Source organism: Natator depressus, chromosome 8, assembly GCF_965152275.1.
Source record: "Natator depressus isolate rNatDep1 chromosome 8, rNatDep2.hap1, whole genome shotgun sequence".
In the NCBI taxonomy this organism is placed as follows: domain Eukaryota; kingdom Metazoa; phylum Chordata; order Testudines; family Cheloniidae; genus Natator; species Natator depressus.
This window is the reverse complement of record NC_134241.1, coordinates 9,311,396-9,334,230: the sequence shown is the minus strand read 5'-3', so window position 1 is coordinate 9,334,230 and position 22,835 is coordinate 9,311,396. Positions and strand designations below refer to the sequence as shown.

The following is a 22,835-nucleotide window of genomic DNA, read 5'->3' as shown; positions in this document are numbered from 1 at the left end:
CCCTTCTAACATCCTTTGCCATAATCTCCACCTTCCCTGGTACAGTCTGTGTACAATAAGATGGGTACAACCAGAAAAAAAATCATACACTGGCAGGGAGATAAGACTCGAAGACTGAAACTGTCTCTTCCATCTCTGATTTATAGGATATAGAAAACAACAAATGGTTCACTCCTGTTTAGTCTAAAAAACAGCAAATGAGAAGGTAAGCAGTGGAGTGAGCTAAAATATTAGTCTTCACTTTACAAAGAAGTTAATTCAATCTTGTTTTATCACAGGAAAATAAATTCAGTGGTTGTTCTTTTCTGGTCCTTTGTGCATATTTGTCCATATGATAAGGCACTAGTCAATATGGTGAGACATTCAGTATCCTCTAGAAATACCCGGAGACCGGATTATCAGGGGTGAAGCAGGACAGGACAAAACTGAGATAGTCACTATGCATACAGTTGAGCTTTATCTTTAGATACTGTAGCAGACAAAGAATGTAGTAAGCAGTTAGAAGAGGAAATGGGGGGATTGGTTCTAAGTGGCCACAAGATGTCACTATTGAGCCTCAGAAATCTGCCTCACTGTGTAGCGTGGAAAATATTCTAAAGTGGCAATTAAGGTGTCTGCAACATTTCCGCTAAAATGTAGAGTTCATCTCTACTACAATAATTTGTTTTTCGTTTTTGAGATGTTCTGCTTCACCCTTGATAATCCAGTCTCTGGGAATTTCTAGAAGATACTGAATGTCTCACCATACTAACTAGTGCCTTATCATGTGGACAAATGACTTTTCAGAACAGCAGTTTCTTGAAACTGGTCTCAGAAACCCATTCCACCACCCATTTCTAACACAAATATTATAAGATCCAGATTCTAATATCTTTGCTCCAGTTTAGCAGCACCTTACTCAATAAGACTACCTGTAGTGGGGTAAGGAGATTTACCAATGTGTATCAAAATCTAGCCCTTAAGGACAAGAAAGGCAAAGAAACCTTTCCACGGGCTTTGGTTTCTACCCTGAACTACTCACCAAAGAACAGTCATGTAAATACTCAACTTGTCTTATTTTTATAGAATGCATAATAAATTTTGCATTTCTGTACCTAGTTAACAACAAATACTATGGAGTTGGTGCACTTGCAGCATACAGTTCTGTGCTACACTGAATGTTTTGGGGCTGTATAAAATTGAGTTTAACATTAAAATAAGTACTGATTATAACATTCATCTTCATATGAAATTCAATATGATATCTTTTCAAAAAATTACTGGACTCCACTACAAAATTTCTAATCACCCTGCAATGGGTGGGGCTCACCACTATGGCACCTCCTGCTGACTGTCCGAGGGATTAGCTATGCTAGCCAGTGCACCCTCTGCAGGTGGTGTCTCACCGCTGTCACTTCTGCTCCAGGACCCACATCACTCCCAGGACCATGGCATCATTTTCATGACACAGCTCTCCAGCAGTGCCACACTCTGTGCTCTGCCCTTCCGGGGGTATGTACTGCAGTCCAATAGCCCAGCCATTTCCCCAGTGGTGAGGAGGAGACCCAGATCCACCCCACTACTCTGGGTACTGGGCCCAGGGACCCTGTAGATGGCAGCCATGTATTGCATCCCCTCCAACCACTCAGTTTCCCTGGGCCACTTCCCTACAGTCCTAGCACCTTCTTCATCCTTACTTCAGGGCCTCAGCATAGCAGTCTTAGCAGCCAACCAAGAACTTGCTCTCACTCCCCTATTCCTACCCAGCATTGCTCAGTCCAGGAGGCTAGCTTTCTTCCACCTGCAAGGCAGCCAGTCCTCTATCCTCAAACTCTAGGGAGAAACTGAACCAGCTCTGCCCTGAAGCTCTTCTTGTGTGGGCCTGACTGGCCCTCATTGGCTGCTCCTTGCAGCCCCTCTCCTACTGGCTGCTTTCTGCACAGCCTCTCTAGGGCTCCATTAACCCCTTACAAGCCAGTGTTGGGCAGATGCCCCATCACACTCCTGCACCAGAAGTAAGGGGGCTTTGCTTCAGAGTACTTATGAGTCCTGGCTCAAGAATCAGGGCCTTAGTTAAATATGTACACTACGTTTCTGTTCAAGATTTCTTTTAAAAGACTAAAAAGCTAAATATTTGAGACTCCCTGAGTTTCCACAGCAAGTAGCCACTTTCCCAAAGATATCCCACTACACAGAGGAAAGGCTGAATTTTGTATCTCCCAACTGTCTTCGAGCTCAGTTTAGTTATCTGCTTTCTCAGTTTTGGGGGAGGGAAAAACCAGGTATAAGTCAGAGCTGTACTCAACCTGTGACAATCTGTAATGTGATCTATATCTATAGCAGGCCAATATATGCATGACTGCACGCTTAAGGCCAGATTCTGCAGTCTTGTGAGCAGCTCTGTTAAAGTCAATGAGACATTTCACAGGAGTGCTTGTTTATCATTGTCAAGATTGTACAACTGGACCTCTATTTTGCATGTGTAATTACTATGATTGCATTGGGTTCTTATATGTACATGACAAGAATTGGCTATTTTCATATGCAAATGCACAAACTGTAAGTGCAATTGTATTTAAAAGTTAGGTATACATTTTGTCAATCGACAGCTTTCAAAAATCTGTCCCCATATCTACATCCTAGTATTAAATGGATTTCCATTTGAGAGGGTTCCAGTTCTGTTCTTCCCAATAATCTTTTTCTTGTTATGATCTGTGTACCCATGTTGGCATTTATGCTACTCCTCCTGCTGGCAGCTTCCAGAAGCACTTCTGGAAATGTGTATTTTTAGTTTCCAAGAGAATCCTGCATTGACAAATGAGATGGCAATTCCATCCAAAGGTTCAGCCAGTTATCTTGGGCTTTCTCATGCTGCACTTCACACGATGTCTTCGTAGCCTTGTCTTACTTACCAAAAGAAAGGAATAAATATTTCTCAGTTAACACGCAGGAAACTTTTTATAGTATTAGACTCTGACAGAATCCTGCTGCTTTAAAACTTCTGACCCTACAACTTACTGCATTAATATTATTAAATATCATCATGATGTTTGAAAAACCACCCAGGGTCTGATCCAACTCCCATTGATTTCAAAAGACTTTCGATCTGGCTCTTTGTTATGAATGAATAACAATAAACATGAGAGAGAAAGTGGGTGAGGTAATGTCTTTTATTGGACCAACTTCTGCTAGTGAGAGACAATCTTTTGAACTATACAGAGGTCTTCTCCAGGTCTTGGGACCAACACTGCTACAACAACACTGCAATAAACATTATGATTACAGCATAATGAATATCACTTACAGTTCTGAATATATCTCTGCACCTAGCTTTGCTGCTGTACTTTATCTGTTAAGAGGTTTAAGAAGCCTTAGTTGTCCTTACTTATTTTTAGCCAGCTTGAAATATAAAAAAACACTAAAGGGTTCTGGTTGCAGCTAAGTTTGCATTCTGGTAACAAAACACAAATATAACTTTTAACCCCCAATATTGTTTCAAAGCTTTGTATTCTCTGTACTGTCATAAAAATATGGAGAAATTAATTGGGTGTAGTTTGTTTTATAGAAGAGTATAACAGCAAATACTATTCTATATGCCAGAATAATAGGTTAAAGAAAGACTAAGGGAATGATGCTAGCTAGTACCATGAATAAAAAAATATCAGGCTATTTGTATTTGCACATAATCCAACATTACCTACTTTTTGATGTTATACACTGTAATAATTTCCATGTGTTAGTAATAATTCACTGGCTATATAGTGACCAAATGTAAAGCTTTCTGAGGAAAAATCTGAGGAACTGTCCCAGATTGACGTGTCATTAGAGGAGGTTTTGGAACAAATTGATAAACTAAACTGTAATAAGTCACCAGGACCAGATGACATTCACCTAAGAGTTCTGAAGGAACTCAAATGTGAAATTGCAGAACTACTAACTGTAGTCTGCAACCTATCATTTAAATCCACTTCTGTACCAAATGATTGGAGGATAGCTAATGTGATGCCAATTTTTAAAAAGGGCTTCAGAGGTGATCCCGGCAATTACAGGCTAGTAAGCTTGACTTCAGCACCGGGCAAACTGGTTAAAACTATAGTAAAGAACAAAACTGTCAGATACATAGATGAACATAATTTGTTGGGAAGAGTCAACATGGTTTTTGTAAAGGGAAATCATGCCTCATCAATCTACTAGCATTCTTTGACGGAGTCAACAAGCATGTGGACAAGGGGGATCCAGTGGATATAGTGTACTTCTATTTCAGAAAGCCTTTGACAAGGTCCCTCGCCAAAGGCTCTTAAGCAAAGTAAGCTGTCATGGGATAAGAGGAAAGGTCCTCTCATGGACTGGTAACTGGTTAAAAGATAGGAAACAAAGGGTAGGAATAAATGGTCAGTTTTCAAAATGGAGAGAGGTAAATAGTGGTGTCCCCCAGGGGTCTGTACTGGGCCCAGGCCTATTCAACATATTCATACACGATCTGGAAAAAAGGGTAAACAGTGAGGTAGCAAAATTTGCAGATGATACAAAACTACTTAAGAGAGTTCAGTCCCAGGCAGAATGCAAAGGGCTACAAAAGGATCTCTCAAAACTAGGTGACTGGGCAACAATATGGCAGATGAAATTCAATGCTGATAAATGCAAAGTAATGCACATTGAAAAACATAACCCAAATATACATTTAAAATGATGAGATCTAAATTAGCTGTTACCTCTTGGAGTCATTGTGGATAGTCCTCTGAAAACATCCACTCAATGTACAGCGGCAGTCAAAAAAGCAAACAGAATGTTGGGCATCATTAAGAAAGGGATAGATAATAAGACAGAAAAATATCATATTGCCTCTATATAAATCCATGGTACGCCCACATCTTGAATACTGCATGCAGATGTGGTCACCCCATCTCAAAAAAGATGTATTGAAATTGGAAAAGATTCACAAAAGGGCAACAAAAATTATTAGGGGTATGAACAGCTTCCGTATGAGGAGAGATTAATAAGACTGGGACTTTTCATCTTGGAAAAGAGACCACTAAGGGGGGATATGATTGAGGTCTATAAAATCATGACTGGGGTGGAGAAAGTAAATAAGGAAGTATTATTTACTCCTTTTCATAACACAAGAACTAGGGGTCACCAAATGAAATTAATAGGCGGCAGGTTTAAAACAAACAAAAGGCAGTATTTCTTCACATAACTCAGAGTCAACCTGTGGAACTCTTTGCCAGAGGATGTTGTGAAGGCCAAGCCTATAACAGGGTTCAAAAAAGAACTAGATAAATTCATGGAGGATAGGTCCACCATTGGCTATAAGCTAGGATGGGCAGGGATGGTGTCCCTAGCCTCTGTTTGACAGAAGCTGGGAATGAGCGACAGGGAATGGATCACTTGATGATACCTGTTCTGTTCATTCCCTCTGGGGCACCTGGCATTGGCCACTGTTGGAAGACAGGATATTGGCTAGATGGATCTTTGGTCTGACCCAGTATGGCTGTTTTTATGTTCTTATGTTTCTATATATGTATTTTACAAATTCTGAGCCATTACAGACCATCAGCTAAATATATAAGTAAAGAGTTTTCAAAAGTTCTGTTAAAGGGGCATATATAAATAAAAACTGAAATCAAAGACTTAAAAAAAAAACCTGTAAGGAAAATTAATATTTCAAGTTAAATGCACCACAACAAGATATTCAAAGTTAAGTGGCAGATTTTTAAAGGCATAATTTTATTATGTGCCCAACCATCTTTGAAAATTGCATGCATGGAAATTTGGTGTGGATCAATTTTTGCCTTTGGAAATCTATTCCTAAATATTTCTGGCATCACTCATACACTTTTTCAAATAAGAATAATCTTAGATAACATGGGAGGATTTCCAGGCTTTTGTAGAAGTCACATCCTCAGTTCTCCTTTACAACTGTTTTTTTTTTCCTGCAGCTGAAGACTGTGTATTGTATGAGGTGCAATTTTGCTACCCTTACTCACCTAGAGTAATACCATTGTCCACAAATACATAAAGTATTACTTATAAGAATGGCTGAATTGGGCCCAGAATCAAGAGGTCATACACATTGATTTCAATGATAAATCATCATCCTCATCAAAATCATCATTATTGCAGGATCAGGCACACTGTGTGTGAAAACAGGATGTTATTTTTCACAGCAAAAGGCATGTTATGTAAGGAGTAACACACAAGAGGGTGTGTGGTTATTGGGAAATAACCACACCCTTTAAATACGAGTGAAGCACAAGACCAGGAAGTCTAGTTACTCTAACACCCCGGAAGGATTGTCCAAAACAACTCCTAGATCCTTAGCTGTCACTGTGGAGCACTCTGTGAACAAGCAGTGCAGTGGGATACAAAATAGGTATACAAAAGGGATTTCTGCAGGCCCCATAATCCAAAAAGCCACTCTAATTTGCGTCAACTGCCAATGGTAGCCAGGGATTGCCAGGATACAGAGATACACCAGTCCCACGCTTTGCTGTTGGATTTGGGGAGTTTGGAGTATCAGAGGGAACAGTGCAGTTAGGAATGACATTTGGGACTGGCAGTTGAAATGGGGCAATTCGGAATGGCAGCTAGAAGTGGACAGTTGGGGGGTAGCCAGCTGGAATTGTCTAGATAGGCGCGAGAGTTGGAATTGGCCAGCTAGAAATGATGGCTGAAATTGGGCAGTTGGAGAAAGGAGACTTATAGCAACACTTTCCATTTGTAGAAGAGAAGGAAAGGGCATTCAAGTCAATGAGTCAATGTTAATCAGAAGCAGGATAATGCGTACGAGAAGAGCAATATGAGGGATGTGAAGGTGAGGCAAAGAAAAGAAAACTGATAGAGCAAAACAAAAAATCAAGAGAACTAGGGAAAAAGTGAGAGGAAAGAAAGGAAAGGAGAGGGAGAAATTCACCTGAAAAGAGAAGTGTGTAACTCCTGGTTAATAAGGGTGTGTGAAGCTAATGGCTTGTCTAAACGGGGACACTCAGCAAAATTAATCTGAATTAACTAATAATGTGAATTTAAAGTGGTTTAGTTAAACCACATTAAAATTATAGCAGACACTCTTATTCAGAATTAAAATGGTCTTAATTCAATTTAGTTTAATTCACTTCCTAAATGAATTAAAATGAATGGAATTAAACTCAGTTTAAATAAGAGCTTGGCTATATGGGGACACAGGAAAATTAATCTGAATTAACTAAAGGTGTGAACTGAAAGTGGATTAGTTAAGCTATATTAAACCTCTCTGTGAGGCTGTCATATAGAATTAAAGTGGCCTTACTTCAGTTTAATTTTAATTTACTCCTCGGGCTGGAAATTCATTTTGAGTGGTCACTGAATTTTAGATTGTTTTAATAATGTTGTGTTTGTAATCAATGAGAACGTGAAAATAAAAAGTAGGTTTACAAACACAAACAATATGGCTGAGAATTTAACCACACAAAAATGAAAAAAAAAATTGCTACAGTTTCACCAGCAGTTGTTAATCAAACATTGCACACATTCATGGGACTCAAAACAAAACTCCATCTTGGGCCTTTAAAATTCTGTTCATGACAAGTGCCATAGGCACCAAGACAACAGGGGCTGGGAAGTGGACTCAAAATGGTGAATTCTTCATTATGTTGAGAGGCACCAGATTTATCAAGTAAGCTCATAACTATGTAAGTTTGCTTATTTATTTAGAAATTCTCCATTAGGTCCTCACCCAATGACATCTTTTTACTGACTTCAAAAGGAACTGGATTAGGCCCTTACTCTAAAAATAGCATGTTATGGGATTGTGGTCATCCTGAGTACAACATTATTTTGCAATCATTCTTTGCTTGTTACAAAGACATGGAAAAAACCCACATTTCTCTGTTTTGATCTTAATTTGAAAATGGAGGAGGGGGGGCCTAAAAATGTTTTTAAATGATTTGTGTAAGGATGGCCTGGATCTTAGATTTGATTGTCAAGCAAGAAAATACACCATCACATTTTTATTTTTGTTCACCACAACCAGTCACCGGTGTTCCTCCTGAATTGCAGTAGAGCGTGCAATTACTTGAGTGGAGCCAGAAGAGAAATTTACCAGAGTAACAGAGTCAGTGGGCAGACAAGTAAATAATCATTTCTCTTTGCCAATTAGTAACATTTACAGAGAAATTTAGGTGGCAATTGTCACTTTCATCCTTAAATCAAATCAAGGCTTGAACAGGAAAAGTAAAAAAGGGTGGTACCCTCTGAAGTTCTGCCCAAAAGCCATGCTCCACTTTCATGAGATGCCAAAATGGGATACCAACAGACTGCAGATGTTGAAAAATATGACCACATGGGCTCTCCTGGACTTCTCAAGCTTGTTTTTTTGTCAGTGAGATTCAGCTGCACTCTTGGGATAGCCAGATTAAGGCATAGGCTCTAGCTCCCACGGTCACACGATAACATCAGAATCTAAGGTTCTGTTTAGAAAAAAAGTATCTAGCCCTCCTGATTGCAAAACCTGGAGGGCAAGAAACATAAATAATCGGGTTTAAACAGACATAAGACTATCCACACAGCATTTTTCACCAATTTAACTAAATCAATGCATGTAGACATACACTATAAAAGCCATGTCTACAATAAGAGTGCTTTACCAGTATAGGTACTATACTGGAAAAGCGCTCCTAGTGTGAACATAGCTTATATTGGCAAAACTACACTTTTACTGGTATAGTTAAAACCTCACAAGCAAAACCAGCTGTATCAATAAAAGCACAGTTTTGTGAGTATAACTGCATCTATATTAAGGACTTTTGCCAGCACAGTTATGTCAGCATTCACACACCTGACCTGCAAAGCTATGATGGGAGAAGTCTGAGATGTAGATATAACCTGAATCAATGGGACTACTCAGATATACTTACTTATGTAAATTGGTGCAAGGTTGGGCCTAAGTAATTAAAAGTCACTTGTCTCAAAGGGGTTTTGGTTGTACCAGGCTATATGGAATAACCCTTCCATAGTGGTATCATTTGTAGTATGTCAATGATGCTAATGAGCAATGAAAGATCATTACATTGTAATGTGAGATCACATTAACTACATTCAGGATTGTATGTCCTGCAAGCTGCAGCCATTGCAGAATGTGGGGCAGACTTTTGACTAGCCTGAAAAACTGAGGATGGATAACAACCCTAGCAGGTTTCATACAAGACCAAATGAGACTTTATAGTTTAAAATGCAGGCTGCTTGGGAACTATGAAATTTACAAATTAACACCTGCCCCCCCTGAAAAAAAAACCTAATTAACCTAATTTTCTTTCTAAAAATAAACAACATGCTGAAGACAATATATGTTTTCTTAAGTGATGGGACACTTTGAGGTATGTAGCAGTGTTATGAGATAATTACCGTTAGTTTTTTTGGCTCTGTTTTTCTTCAAAACTATAGAGAGGCATCTACGTTTATTTACACAGACAATATGAAGGCCTAGCTGACAGAGCACAGGACTGGGTTCTATTCCCAGCTCTGCCACCGGCCTGGGGTGAGGGGCAATCTTAGGCCTGGTCTACACTAGGAGTTGAGGTTGAATTTAGCAGCGTTATCTCGATTTAACCCTGCACCTGTCCACACGATGAAGCCCCTTTTTTTGACTTAAAGGGCTCTTAAAATCGATTTCTTTACTCCACCCCCGACGAGCAGATTAGCGCTGAAATCGGCCTTGCCGGGTCGAATTTGGGGTACTGTGGACGCAATTTGATGGTATTGGCCTCCGGGAGCTATCCCAGAGTGCTCAGTTGTGACCGCCTTGGACAGCACTCTCAACTCAGATGCACTGGCCAGGTATACAGGAAAAGGCCCGCGAACTTTTGAATTTCATTTCCTGTTTGGCCAGCGAGGCGAGCTCACCTGCACAGGTCACCATGCAGAGCTCATCATCACAGGAGACCATGCAGTCCCAGAGTCGCTGAAGAGCTCCAGCATGGACCGAACGGGAGGTACGGGATCTGATCGCTGTATGGGGAGAGGAATCCGAGCTGGCAGAACTCCGTTTGAAAAGATGAAATGCCAAAATATTTGAAAAAATCTCCAATGGCATGAAGGACAGAGGCTATAACAGGGATCCGCAGCAGTGCCGCGTGAAAATTAAGGAGCTCAGGCAAGCCTACCAAAAAAATAGAGAGGCAAATGGCCGCTCCGGTTCAGAGCCCCAGACATGCCGCTTCTATGATGAGCTGCATGCCATTCTAGGGGGTGCAGCCACCAGTACCCCAGCCCTGTGCTTTGACTCCGTCCAGGGAGTGGCAGGCAACACGGAAGTCCGTTTTGGAAGCGAGGAAGATGATGAGGAGGAGGAGGTTGTAGATAGCTCACAGCAAGGAAGTGGAGAAACCGGTTTCCCCAAACAGCCAGAATCTGTTTCTCACCTTGGCCCTGGAGCCAGTACCCCCCGAACCCACCCAAGGCGGGCTCGCGGATCTTGAAGGCGGAGAAGGGACCTCTGATGAGTGTACCTTTGTAAATATAATACATTGTTTAAAAGCAAACACGTTTAATGATTAATTTGCCCTGGCATTTGCGGGCAGTACAGCTATTGGAAAAGTCTGTTAACGTGTCTGGGGATGGAGCAGAAATCCTCCAGGGACAGCTCCATAAAGCTCTCCTGGAGGTACTCTCAAAGCCTTTGCAAGAGGTTTCTGGGGAGGACAGCCTTATTCCGTCCTCCATGGTAGGATACTTTACCATGCCAGGCCAGTAGCACGTAGTCGGGCATCATTGCAGAACAAAGCATTGCAGCATATGGTCCCGGTGTTTGCTGGCATTCAAACAACATCCATTCTTTATCTCTCTGTGTTACCCTCCGGAGAGTGATATCATTCATGGTCACCTGGTTGAAACAGGGTGGTTTTAGTAAGCGGACACCCAGAGGTGCCCGTTCCTGCTGGGCTGTTTGCCTGTGGCTGCACAGAAATCTTCCCTGGTGTTAGCCACGCGGTGGGGGAGGGGTGAAGCCATCATCCCAGAGAATTGGGTATGTGTGTGTGTGGGGGGTGGTTAGTTGGGTTTCTGCTGCACATGAACCCGGAAACCGCAGCCCCTCCTTTTAAACTGTCAGCCCATTTTTAATGGGCAACCAAACAGCTACTTCGTATGGGAAATGAGGGCGCTGCTGTTTGAAGCCATTCCCATATGTTATGAAGGTTAAAGAAGCCAAAAGACTGTGGCTTACCATGGCTGCCTGCAAGCCGAATTCTGCTGCCCGGCCCTGCGTGAGTGATCTCTCACACCAAACCGGCAAACCTTCAATAAGAGGCAAAATGCGACCTTGTAATGAAAACACATGTGCTATGTAATGTTAACAGCAAGGTTTACTGTGAAAGAGTGTACCCATTGTTCTATAAAATGTGTCTTTTTAACTACCACTCTCCCTTTTTTCCCCCTCCACCAGCTGGATATTTTCTCCTTCCCAGAGGCTAGCGAAGATATTAGAAGGCGAAAAAAAATGCATTCGTGATGAAATGTTCTCTGACCTCATGCTGTCCTCCCACACTGACAGAGCACAGCAAAATACGTGGAGGCAGACAATCTCAGCGTGCAGGAAAACACAATATGACTGCGAGGAGAGGTGGCAGGCTGAAGATGGTATGTGGCGTCAGCTTGCTGAAAGAAGGCAGGAGTCAATGCTCAGGCTGCTGGAGGATCAAACTCATATGCTCCAGCATATGGTTGAGTTGCAGGAAAGGCAGCAGGAGCACAGACCGCTGCTACAGCCCCTGTGTAACCAACCGCCCTCCTCCCCAAGTTCCATAGCCTCCTCATCCAGACGCCCAAGAACATGGTGGGGGGGCCTCTGGCCACCCAGCCACTCCATCACAGAGGATTGCCCAAGCAACAGAAGGCCGGCATTCAATCAGTTTTAAAGTGCTTGTCCTTCCTTCCTCCAGCACCCCACCCAGTGCTTCGCTCCTCCACCACCCCTCCTGGGCTACCTTGGCAGTTATCCCCCTATTTGTGTGATGAATAAATAAAGAATGCATGAATGTGAAGCAACGATGACTTTACTGCCTCTGCAAGTGGTGATCGAAGGAGGGAGGGGAGGGTGCTTAGCTTACAGGAGAGTAGAGTGAAACCAGGGGGCGGGGGTGTGTGCCATCAAGGAGAAACAAACTGAACTTTCACACTGTAGTCTGGCCATTCCTGAAACTGGTTTTCAAAGCTTCTCTGATGCGCACCGCGCCCTCCTGTACTCTTCTAACCGCCCTGGTGTCTGGCTGCGCGTAATCAGCAACCAGGCAATTTGCCTCAACCTCCCACCCCGCCATAAACATCTCCCCCTTACTCTCAAAGATATTGTGGAGCGCACAGAAAACAGTAATAGCAATGGGAATATTGGTTTCGCTGAGGTCTAACCGAGTCAGTAAACTGCGCCAGCGTGCTTTTAAATGCCCAAAAGCACATTCTACCACCATTCTGCACTTGCTCAGCTCCTGACTACTGTCCAGGGTGCCTGTGTATGGCTTCATGAGCCATGGCATTAAGCGGTAGGCTGGGTCCCCAAGGATAACTATAGGCATTTCAACATCCCCAACAGTAATTTTCTGGTCTGGAAAGTAAGTCCCTTGCTGCAGCTTTTGAAACAGACCAGAGTTCCTGAAGATGCGAGCGTCAAGTACCTTTCCCAGCCATCCCACGCTGATGTTGGTGAAACGTTCCTTGTGATCCACTAGTGTTTGCAGCACCATTGAAAAGTACCCGTTGCGGTTTATGTACTCGCTGCCTTGGTGCTCCGGTGCCAAGATAGGGATTTGGGTTCCATCTATTGCCCCACCACAGTTAGGGAATCCCACTAAAGCAAAGCCATCCACTATGACCTGCACATTTCCCAGAGTCACTACCATTGATATCAGCAGCTCAGTGATAGCATTGGCTACTTGCATCACAGCAGCCCCCACAGTAGATTTGCCCACTCCAAATTGATTCCCGACTTACCAGTAGCTATCTGGCGTTGCAAGCTTCCACAGGGCTATTGCCATTCGCGTCTCAACTGTGAGGGCTGCTCTCATTTTGGTATTCCTGCGCTTCAGGGCAGGGGAAAGCAAGTCACAAAGTTCCATGAAAGTGCCCTTACGCATGCGAAAGTTTCGCAGCCACTGGGAATCGTCCCAGACCTGCAACAGTATGTGGTCCCACCACTCTGTGCTTGTTTCCCGGGCCCAGAATTGGCGTTCGACGCCATGAACCTGCCCAATTGACACCATGATGCGCACAGTGTAGGGGCCCGTACTTTGTGAGAAGTCTATGTCCATGTCCTCATCACTCTCATCACCACGCTGCAGTTGCCTCCTCCTCGCCTGGTTTCGCTTTTCTTGCAGGTTATAGTCCTGCATATCCTGCTGGATAACGTGCGCGGTGTTTATAGTGCTCATAATTGCTGCGGTGATCTGAGTGGGCTCCATGTTCCCAGTGCTACGGCGTCTGCACTGAAAAAAAGATGCGAAACGATTGCCTGCCGTTGCTCTGATGGAGGGAGGGGTGACTGACAGGGATGGCTTACAGGGAATTAAAATCAACAAAGGGGATGGCTTTGCATCAAGGAGAAACAGAATGGCCCCCCTCAGGATAGAACTCAAAACCCTGGGTTTAGCAGGCCTTTGATTTCACGGAGGGAGGAAGGAGAAAATGAATCCAAAACAAATCTGGTCTATTTTTTGTTTTGATCCACTTCATCTATCTTTATACATCTTGCTGGCAGCAGACTGTGCAGTATGACGGCTGGCCATCGTCATCTCCTGGCTGCTCATTAAAAGATGGTGTAGTAGAACTTCCGGCAGGACTGAATTGCCACGAACGAAACTTAAAAGGATAATGACCTGGCTGAGTCACTCCCATGTTTGCCCAGGCACCCCTGACCTCACCGAGGTCGGTTAAAAGAGCATCCTGGAGTATGGCGACAATGGCTACTAGTCATACTGCACTATCTGCTGCCAAAAGGCAATAAACTGCTGGTGTGGAGCAATGCAGTACCGTGTCTGCCAGCACCCAGGAGACATACGGTGACGGTAAGTTGAGTGGGCTCCATGCTTGCCGTGGTAGGGCGTTTGCTCGGGTAACCCAGGAAAAAAGGCGCAAAATGATGGTCTGCCATTGCTTTCACGGAGGGAGGGAGGGAAGGGGGGCCTGACGATATGTACCCAGAACCACCTGCAACAATGTTTTTGCCCCATCAGGCACTGGGATTTCTACCCAGAATTCAAATGGGCAGCGGAGACTGCGGGAACTGTGGGATAGCCACCCACAGTGCAACGCTCCGGAAGTCGACGCTTGCCTCGGTACTGTGGATGCACTCCGCCGACTACATGCCGGATAAATGCACTAAGACCATTTGTGTGGGGGGGACACACAATCAATCGACGGTATAAAAAAGCGTTCTACAAAACCGACTTCTATAACTTCGACCTAATTTCATAGTGTAGACATAGCCTTAGATAAGTCACTTCACCTCTGTGCCTCAGGCTGGGTCTACACCTAAAATGTAGGCATAGCTACAGCCCTCAGGACTGTGAAAAATTTTGCACTCTGTGCAGAGTAGTTAGGTTGGCTTAACCCCTAGTGTAGACACAGCTAGCTACCACCTCTTGAGGAGGTGGATTATCTCCACATCGGTGGAAAAGCCCCTTCCACTGATGCAGGAAGCATCTACGCTACAGGGCGCGGCACCAGCTGTGCAGACAGGGCCTGTGCGTTTGATTGAGGGGGCGAAGCTTCAAACCAATTCTCACCGCCCCTCCCCCCCTTTAAATGGAGGCCAATGGGGGGATTAAGAAAACCCCCCCCGCCAAGAGATGGGCGGGCTGCTCAGGAACGGCCTCCCCCCTCAGCGCTCGGGCGGGGCGGACACACACTCCGGCTGGGGAAGCTTCATTCCACACCACCGCCCGGACACGAGGCCCAGGCCGGGGGAGGCAGCCCCGCTGCGCGCCCCCTCCCGTCCCTGCATCGCCGGCCGGCCTAACCCAAGCTCGACCCCGCGCTCCGCGCTGCTCGCTCCCAAACTCCCCAGGGCTGCCCGCCCCACTCTTGGTCTGCAGGGAGCCAATGAGAGAGGCAAACCCGCCTGAGTGACAAGCGACGACAGCCAATAAGCAGGCGCCTTGTTGCCGGGTGGCTCGAGCGCTCGCTCTATAAAGGCGGCCACGCGCGGAAGGCTGCGGTGCGGGCTGGAGAGTGCGTGTCTCTCGCGGGGGAGGGGGTGACGGCGGGGCCGGGCGACGAGCAGCAGCCGCCGAGCGAAGGGATCCCACGTCGAGCTCACGCGGGGATTTTAATCCGATTCCGGCCGGCCCGGATTTTATCGCGAGCGGGTTTTAAGGTGAGTCCGGGCGGGCCTGGACAGAGCCGGCGGGTTGGGCGGGCGGCGGCGGCGGCGGCGGCGGGACCGCGGCCTTTCTGACCGTGCGCTACGCTTGTGTCGCAGGCGGCTCTGTCTCCAGCCTCGGGAGAAGGGCAGGATGTCCGAAGTGGAGCAGCAGGTGGCGGATCCCGCCGACGCCACCCAGAACGGGCACGAAGCGACCGAAGGCGCCGGGGAGCAGCAGGCCGAGAGCGGCGGGGCGCCGGCAGCGGCGGCGGCGGCGGCAGCGCCTGCCAGCCAGAACGGAGCCGAGGGCGACCAGATCAACGCCAGCAAGAACGAGGAGGATGCGGGGTAGGTGTCACCCCTCTCCGCGGGCCCCTCTGGCGGGGGCGGAGGAGCGGGCCCCGCTCTTGGCCGCCATGTGCCGCGCTGTCGCGGATCAGTAGGCCGCGCGCGCGCTCCTGCCTGTCGCCGTAACGGAAATGGGGGGCGGAGAGGGTAGAAGGCCCGGCCGCTCAGACCGTCTCGGCCCCTTGGAGTAGGGCCGCCGAACGGCCCCGTCGCGGAGGGCAGGCTCGGCGCGGCGGCCAATGGGCAGGCCGGTCACTGCCGCGGCGGAGGCCTTTCCTTTGTTCTGGGGCTGCCTTTTGTTGGCGCCATGTGGAGGCTGGGGGGAGGGGCGGGGAATCGAGCCTGCTGGCTCCTCGCGCTCTGAAATGGCAGAGTTCGCCCCTCGCTCCGGCTGCGCCGCCCGGGGTTTCCGAGCAGGGAAGCTTGGCAGGGCCTTGCTTTTCCCGCTGTACGGGCTGGAGCGCTTCCCCTCTGCGCAGTGGGGGCCGGGTCCCCTCCACTGTTGATGCAAATCCCACTATCGGCCGGTTTTTGAATAAGGTCTCTGAAGATGCCTTCTCCCTGAAAATTGTTGAGGGGAATCTGGGGAAGAGATGGCAATCTAAGGGTAGAACGGGAGCACTTAACGTTACACGTCCTACACCACTTACTAGGGTCTATTTCTTGGTGTATTGTCAGCTAAGTGGGGGTTTGTCTACATTTGAAATGTTTCAGTGGCATAGTTGTAACGGCACCACTGTGGCACTTCAGTGTAGATGCAACTGCCTATGCTGCTAAGAGGTTTTGCCTGCTGGCATAGGTAAATTCACCTGCCTGAGAGGTGGAAATTTTTTTGTCAATCTAGTACTGTCCATGCTGGGGGTTAGGATGGTGTAATTATGCAGTTGAAGCGTGGATTTTTCACTCCTTGAGTGATGCAGTTAAGATGACTTAATTTTCATCTACATTGTACATTCTAGTGTACACAACACCTTGATCTCTTGTGACTTTGGGGGAGAGGGTGTAAGTTTTTCCAGTGCTGGCTCTCATCCAACTGTCTCTTGCAACTTACTATTACCACCCCCATATTGGTGCTTACTGGTGCACAATTATGCCTGGTTCCAAAATACAGCACATGTGTATCTTTCAGAGTTGTGGATTAAGCCACTCCTTTCTGTTCAAGCTTACCTTCTGTCCTTGGTTTGAAGCCTTCTGATTAAGGTCCAAATACTCACATGAGCCGCAGATCTTTGGATGCTTCACAATGGCATGGTTCTGCTCCTTATGACTGCCTGTCCAGCAGGCCTGAGGAGGAGTGTAGGAGCTAGGCCACTGGATAATTTACTGTGCAAATCGGATACTTCAAAAATTCTGCCCTATGCACTGAAGTGCAGTGCATGCCTATCGTTGCAGCAGAACGGGAGATGTGATAGTGCGACTCTACCCATTTCCTCACTGGGAGGGGGAGATTTTTGATCTGTTTTCCATGCAGGGTCCAGGATTTGGCCCAAAATCTAGGGCTGAAACTGTCTACAATGCTTATTGATTTGAAAGCATTACAGTATCCTGTAATACTAAACTGCATTGTATGGTGAGTTCTGGCAACTGTAAAGTGTACCTACAGAATTGTCTTGCCATTAAAGCAAAAGTGCTACTGTAGATTACTCAAACCTATTGTCAGTCAGTGCAGATTAAAGAAGCCTTGCAAAAATTCCATTTGCTCAGGGTGAGCAAGCATTTTGGTGAGGATAAAATCACAGATTTACATGATCTTCACACCTCATGGTAATGGGTGGGTGCCTGGTTTGGTAAATTCTCAACCCTTTTTGTAAAGGTGAGGTTAGTGTGACTGAGGATGAACTGGTCAAAAACACATTCTGACTTTCCAGTTGGACTAATGACATTGCAACGGCTTTAAAGAGTACACAACTAGAATCTTTCCACAAGGAAGTAGTAATCAGGAAATGGTCCTTTTACCTGATTACAGGTCTCTTTCTATTAAAATAGATGGCATAATATACATTTGTTAAGGCTTTATCCTTTTGTAGATAGCTGGGAACACTTAAATTATCAAATAGATTGAACTGGAAGCCAAAAAGTAATGTCCAATTATTCCAGTTACTTCAGTTCACTTAAAAGTAGCCAAACTGTGGAACTAAGCAGCTGGGCTGCCTTTAAGGTGTCAGGGCTCTGAATTCAGCCCTAGAGATGTGTGAAAGGCTAAGGTTAAATGTTACCTTGGAAATACCATGCTGTGAAGTATAGCCATCTTCCTGGGGTTTGCTGGAGTTCCTGTTGGATCTTGGATCTTTGTTTTCTGAGCTCTAATCTGGATAGATGAGCCCCTGGGGTAGCTGAATGTCCTTTAAGTTCTAAATGTCTTTATTTAAGTCTCTGGTGGCTCAGTTTTCACTTCCTACTCTTGATGTCAACTTTACAAATAATCCATTTTCTAAACTAGATGGTTTTGAATTTACAATGCAGGAGAAGGGAAACCTGGCTGCCTTTCATAAACTCTTAACTAAGCTTTCAGGGTTCTAGCTATGGAATTACAAGTTAGTTGTTCCCTGTGTTACAAAATGGTATAAATTTGTCATGTAAATGTGACACTAACCATGTAGGAACTGGGCCAAAATTCTTGAATACAAAAAAGCACATGCTTCAGCTTTATGGATGTTAACTCTTATCGCAAAAACTAAATTTTATTTTTTATGAGCTAGAAAGTTATAAGTGGCAGTGAAGTGCTGTTAACAGAATATTGAGGCTTAGAGGGAGAACCTCCGTTTCTAACAATAACTGTCTCTGTACTCGTATTCTTGCACCAAACTCTCAGGAAACACTGCATAAATTCTCTTAATTTGGATAAAGGTCTTTAAAATGAAATACAAAAGACTGCAGAGTCCCTTTAACAGCAATACCCTTGAAATGGCATATATTAACAGGCCATTGAATGCACTTCTTGCCTTTGGCCTTGTTCCTCACAATGCACAGGAGGCATATAGAAATTAATGTACAGCCTGCTGTCTGCTGCTGTAACAATTCCTAATGTAGTAATTTTACCCTTATGAAATTGCAGGAAAATGTTTGTTGGTGGCCTCAGCTGGGATACAAGCAAAAAAGACTTGAAAGACTACTTCACTAAATTTGGTGAAGTGGCTGATTGTACCATAAAGATGGACCCGAACACAGGAAGATCAAGAGGTTTTGGATTTATTTTGTTCAAAGAAGCTGGAAGTGTTGACAAGGTGAGTTTAAGATTATACCTCTGAGCTTTCTAAAGTCTAGTGAAAATCTCCTTTTGCATGAATTAATCTTGCCATACCAAATTATTTGCAGGTATTGGAACAGAAAGAACACAGGTTAGATGGGCGACTTATTGACCCCAAAAAGGCCATGGCGATGAAGAAAGATCCAGTGAAGAAAATTTTTGTTGGTGGACTTAACCCTGAAGCCACAGAAGAGAAAATCCGGGAATACTTTGGAGAGTTTGGGGAGGTATGTAACTTAATCCTGGTACGTGCTGAAACAGAACAGAATATGCTGTAATTACATTTTGTAAACTGAACATAGACTGGATCTTCAAGTTTACATCTGTTCCAAAATGCCTTGAACTATTAAACATTAAGCATTTTTATAGTAGTAATTTAAAATTAAGGGTTTGACTTCCAAAAAGTCATGTACATAAAAATGACCATCACTACAGCTCCATGCAGAAATTGCCAGATGTGCACTTGTTTGTCACCATATTTAAATCCTATTTTGCAAGGCTAGAGCTCTAAACTTGTGTGAATTGGCTTAAGGAAGTTAAAGCCGACAGAATAGCATAATCATGGTATTTGTATGTAACGTGTTCAGCATGAAATACAGAACAGTAACAATACAGTGAAAAGTAATTGGCCTGAAGTTGCAGTATTTCATGTTTTCAGATTGAAGCAATTGAACTTCCAATGGATCCAAAGACCAACAAACGGAGAGGCTTTGTGTTCATCACTTTCAAGGAAGAAGATCCAGTCAAGAAGATCTTGGAAAAAAAATTCCATAATGTTAGCGGAAGCAAGGTAGGAAATGATTCAAATTGAAGCAATTATTTCCCTGATTTTGGAAGTTGGTATCTAGTTTACAACACTATTTCAGAAAGTAGGAGATTCAGTTTAGTGACTATTTCTGGTCTTCAGGTACACAGATGCAATAAGGACCATTTCATTGGTTAAGTTGGACTATTATTTGAAGGGCTCTGGCATTACCGTTCTAGGATTTCTCAAAGAAACTTTTTTCTGCTGATACTGCAGCAAGTTGTGTAAAGGACTGTTAACCTCAGAAAAGGAGTTCAGCTGCTAGACTTGTACAAGTCCCCTTGCAGTTTTAAAATAACCCTAATATTTTAGGGTAGATAACTTCATTGTGAGACCTACACAAATTAGCTGAGGTGCTTGTTAATGCACAAATTTAAAACTGAGGACAAAATTTAAGCTTTAATTTAATAGCTTGTAGTGAATTTAACATGATTCTTTCAAACCTCTTTAGTTTGACTGTGCCCTTTTAATAGCACTCCCTGGTGACCTTGCAACAGTAAACAAGAGTGGAATATCCACAAGCACTGTTCATTTAAAACCTCAAATCTGCAAAAGAGTACCAACTTAAACTTTTGGTATTTGTGTTTGGATCCTCTTGACCAGTGGCACACTCAATGAGGAAATAAGCAATGTTTTGTAAGTAGTTTTTAGTGAGGTGAAACTTGAGGTACACAAGGCAAATTGGACTACTGAAAGGGGTACAGTAGTCTGGAAAGGTTGAGAGCCACTGTAGTAGACCAGTAAAATCACAGCTAACCTACTTTATTTTCCATTACAAAGGCAGAGTTGTACTTAAGCACATTGCTCTCCTTGCTTTTTTTTTAGTGTGAGATCAAGGTAGCACAGCCGAAGGAAGTATACCAGCAGCAACAATTCAGTAGTGGTGGAGGAAGAGGCAGCTATGGAGGAAGAGGCAGAGGTGGAAGAGGTAAGTGTTGCACACGCTACTTAAGTATGGACGCATTCAGAACTAAGATGCTTGTACTAAAATGGGATTTTGTGGATGGTTTTCCCTTCTGTAGCTCAAAGTCAAATTTGGAATCAAGGTTATGGCAATTACTGGACCCAGGGTTATGGGAATCAAGGATACGGCTATCAGCAAGGTTATGGTGGCTATGGAGGCTATGATTATTCAGGATGTGGGTATTATGAATATGGACCAGGCTATGATTACAGTAAGTAAAGAGAAATGTATTGGGTATAAGCGCACACAAGTAATAGCAGTTTAATGCATTTGATCTCTTGTTCATAGGTCAAGGCAGTGCAAATTATGGGAAAAGTCCAAGACGTGGTGGTCATCAGAATAATTACAAGCCATATTGATCAAATTTATTCAGGTATGCAGTGGCATGGTCTCTTTTAGAAAATGACTGCATAGGTTTTGTACTCAATGCTGTAGATGGATATTACAATTATGTACCAAATTTAACTTTACAATAAATTTCTATGGCCTGTTAAATGTGCATCTTACTCAAGAGCTCCCTGGAAATGTCTTACATGTTTAATATTTACAGATAACTAGTTGTCTAGACAGTGTGGTGTGTAAACTTCAGCCTTCCTGAAGATATTAATTAATGATTTTATTAATAGGTTAAACTGAAACTGATTTTGAGGGTCTGCTTAAAGCTGCAGCTCTGCAACTAGGGACTGCCTCTTGGAGTTTACTATGGACTCTGCATTACTCCAGTTGTACAGAATGAGATGTATCTTAGGGAACCAGTGTCACTTTCCACCTTTTTATTTTGTATTGTTTTTGTGTCATACATTTCCTGTAATGGAAGTGTTAATTTTACTGTACTTTTTGGTACCTTTTTGGAATCTAATGTATTGTAAGGTATTTTACATGTGTTCTGATTCACCATGACATGGATATTGAAGCTATCCTAGCTTTTGAAATAAAAAAGGTGTAATCTAGTGTCGTGTACCATTCTTCAGCTGTATCAGTACAACTCTAGTGTACTGCTTCCAGAACTGAAGTAAAATTAGTTGTTCATCACAATCTTGTCACAGTTTAAAGGTTGGACTCTAAAACTGGACTGTGTTGGTCAGTGGTGTGGTCACACTTGAAAATGAGCCATCAGCTCCCAACTCAAGTGTGATATTACAGAACAGAAAATTCAGTAGAAATCCCTCACTTAAATTGAGCTATCCAGGAGTGGTGGTGGCTTCTGAATATCTTGTCTTCCAGACAACCAACTCTCCTCTAAGCTTAATTGGGTACTAGTAGTTGGCTTTGCCTCTGGTTCCTAGAAAAGCCAAACTGTAAGCCAGTGGTTCTCAAGCTATTTACCATTTGTTTTATGTGGGCTGCATCCAATACTACCTGTATGGTCCTGAGGATGTCACAGACTGCAGCTCTGCTGAGTGGGCTGTAAATTGAGAATGTATATTGGTTGCAGGTGGTGTCATTGAAGGATCAGAACTGTGGGGTGAAGGGGAGACTAAGTTGGGAAGAATCCCTCTTTCCACCTGCTTTTAGCAGACATTGTTAAAAGGTGTCTTAAACAGTGACTAAAATCTGGCTCATTTGTGTGCAGGTCTCATTTCCTTGAACTTGTGACTAATCTTTTCCAGTTTTCCAGCCTTCCAGGAAAAGTGAGACAACTTTATATTTGACATTCAAGACAAGCTGAACTTTTCTGCCTTTATATAAATTAAAGCAGAAAGGAAACAACCTGTAAAGATAAAACTGGCATATTTTAAAATGCCAGTCCAAAATTGTGTGGGCTACACTTTCTCCAGGGCCACTAATATCAAAATTCCTCACTTTTTTTAATCTAACTATACTGCAGTGAGTAGAGGTTTACTGACTACTCCAAATACCAGGCCAGAGTACTCTCTTTAATGGCACCCACTGTTATGCTTTCTTGATGGAAGCTGAAGGAACCATTTCAAAGTCACATAGCTTTGATATTTCAGTGTAGCAGAGACAACTAAATTTGAAGCAGTTATGTAAACATAGTTTAAAAAAATTGAACTAAAATTTCAACCAACAGAGCAACTGTGAAGACTTCAAGATGACCCCTATCACACAATTAACTGACTCCTCCTCTTGATGGCTTATTCTGTTGTAACTTCTGTAGCATTTCCTTTCCCACTTTAATTACCTTCTGTACTATGGAATGCAAACT

The 22,835-nt window shown here is 43.9% G+C and overlaps 2 protein-coding genes across 3 annotated transcripts in view; one reads left to right on the top strand and one right to left on the bottom strand.

Moving 5' to 3' along the window:
- Positions 1 to 15,175: 15,175 nt before the first annotated feature.
- Positions 15,176 to 21,573, top strand: HNRNPAB (heterogeneous nuclear ribonucleoprotein A/B). Of its 2 annotated transcripts, XM_074960379.1 has the most exons (8): positions 15,176 to 15,316; positions 15,422 to 15,652; positions 18,708 to 18,876; positions 18,968 to 19,126; positions 19,558 to 19,689; positions 20,530 to 20,632; positions 20,727 to 20,879; positions 20,957 to 21,573. In XM_074960379.1, exons 2-8 carry the CDS (start codon positions 15,456 to 15,458, stop codon positions 21,025 to 21,027), a joined length of 984 nt encoding a protein of 327 aa, XP_074816480.1. In that variant the 5' UTR covers positions 15,176 to 15,316; positions 15,422 to 15,455; the 3' UTR covers positions 21,028 to 21,573. The 2 variants fall into 2 exon arrangements, with proteins under 2 accessions (XP_074816480.1, XP_074816481.1); XM_074960380.1 differs by lacking the exon at positions 20,727 to 20,879 and having other exon boundaries at positions 20,957 to 21,570.
- The window catches only part of PHYKPL (5-phosphohydroxy-L-lysine phospho-lyase), a 26,563-nt gene continuing 22,557 nt past the window's right edge, over positions 18,830 to 22,835 (bottom strand). Inside the window, exon 13 of the mRNA XM_074960378.1 lies at positions 18,830 to 19,151. The gene's annotated coding sequence lies outside the window, so the exon portion shown is untranslated. The remainder of the gene's footprint in view (positions 19,152 to 22,835) is intronic.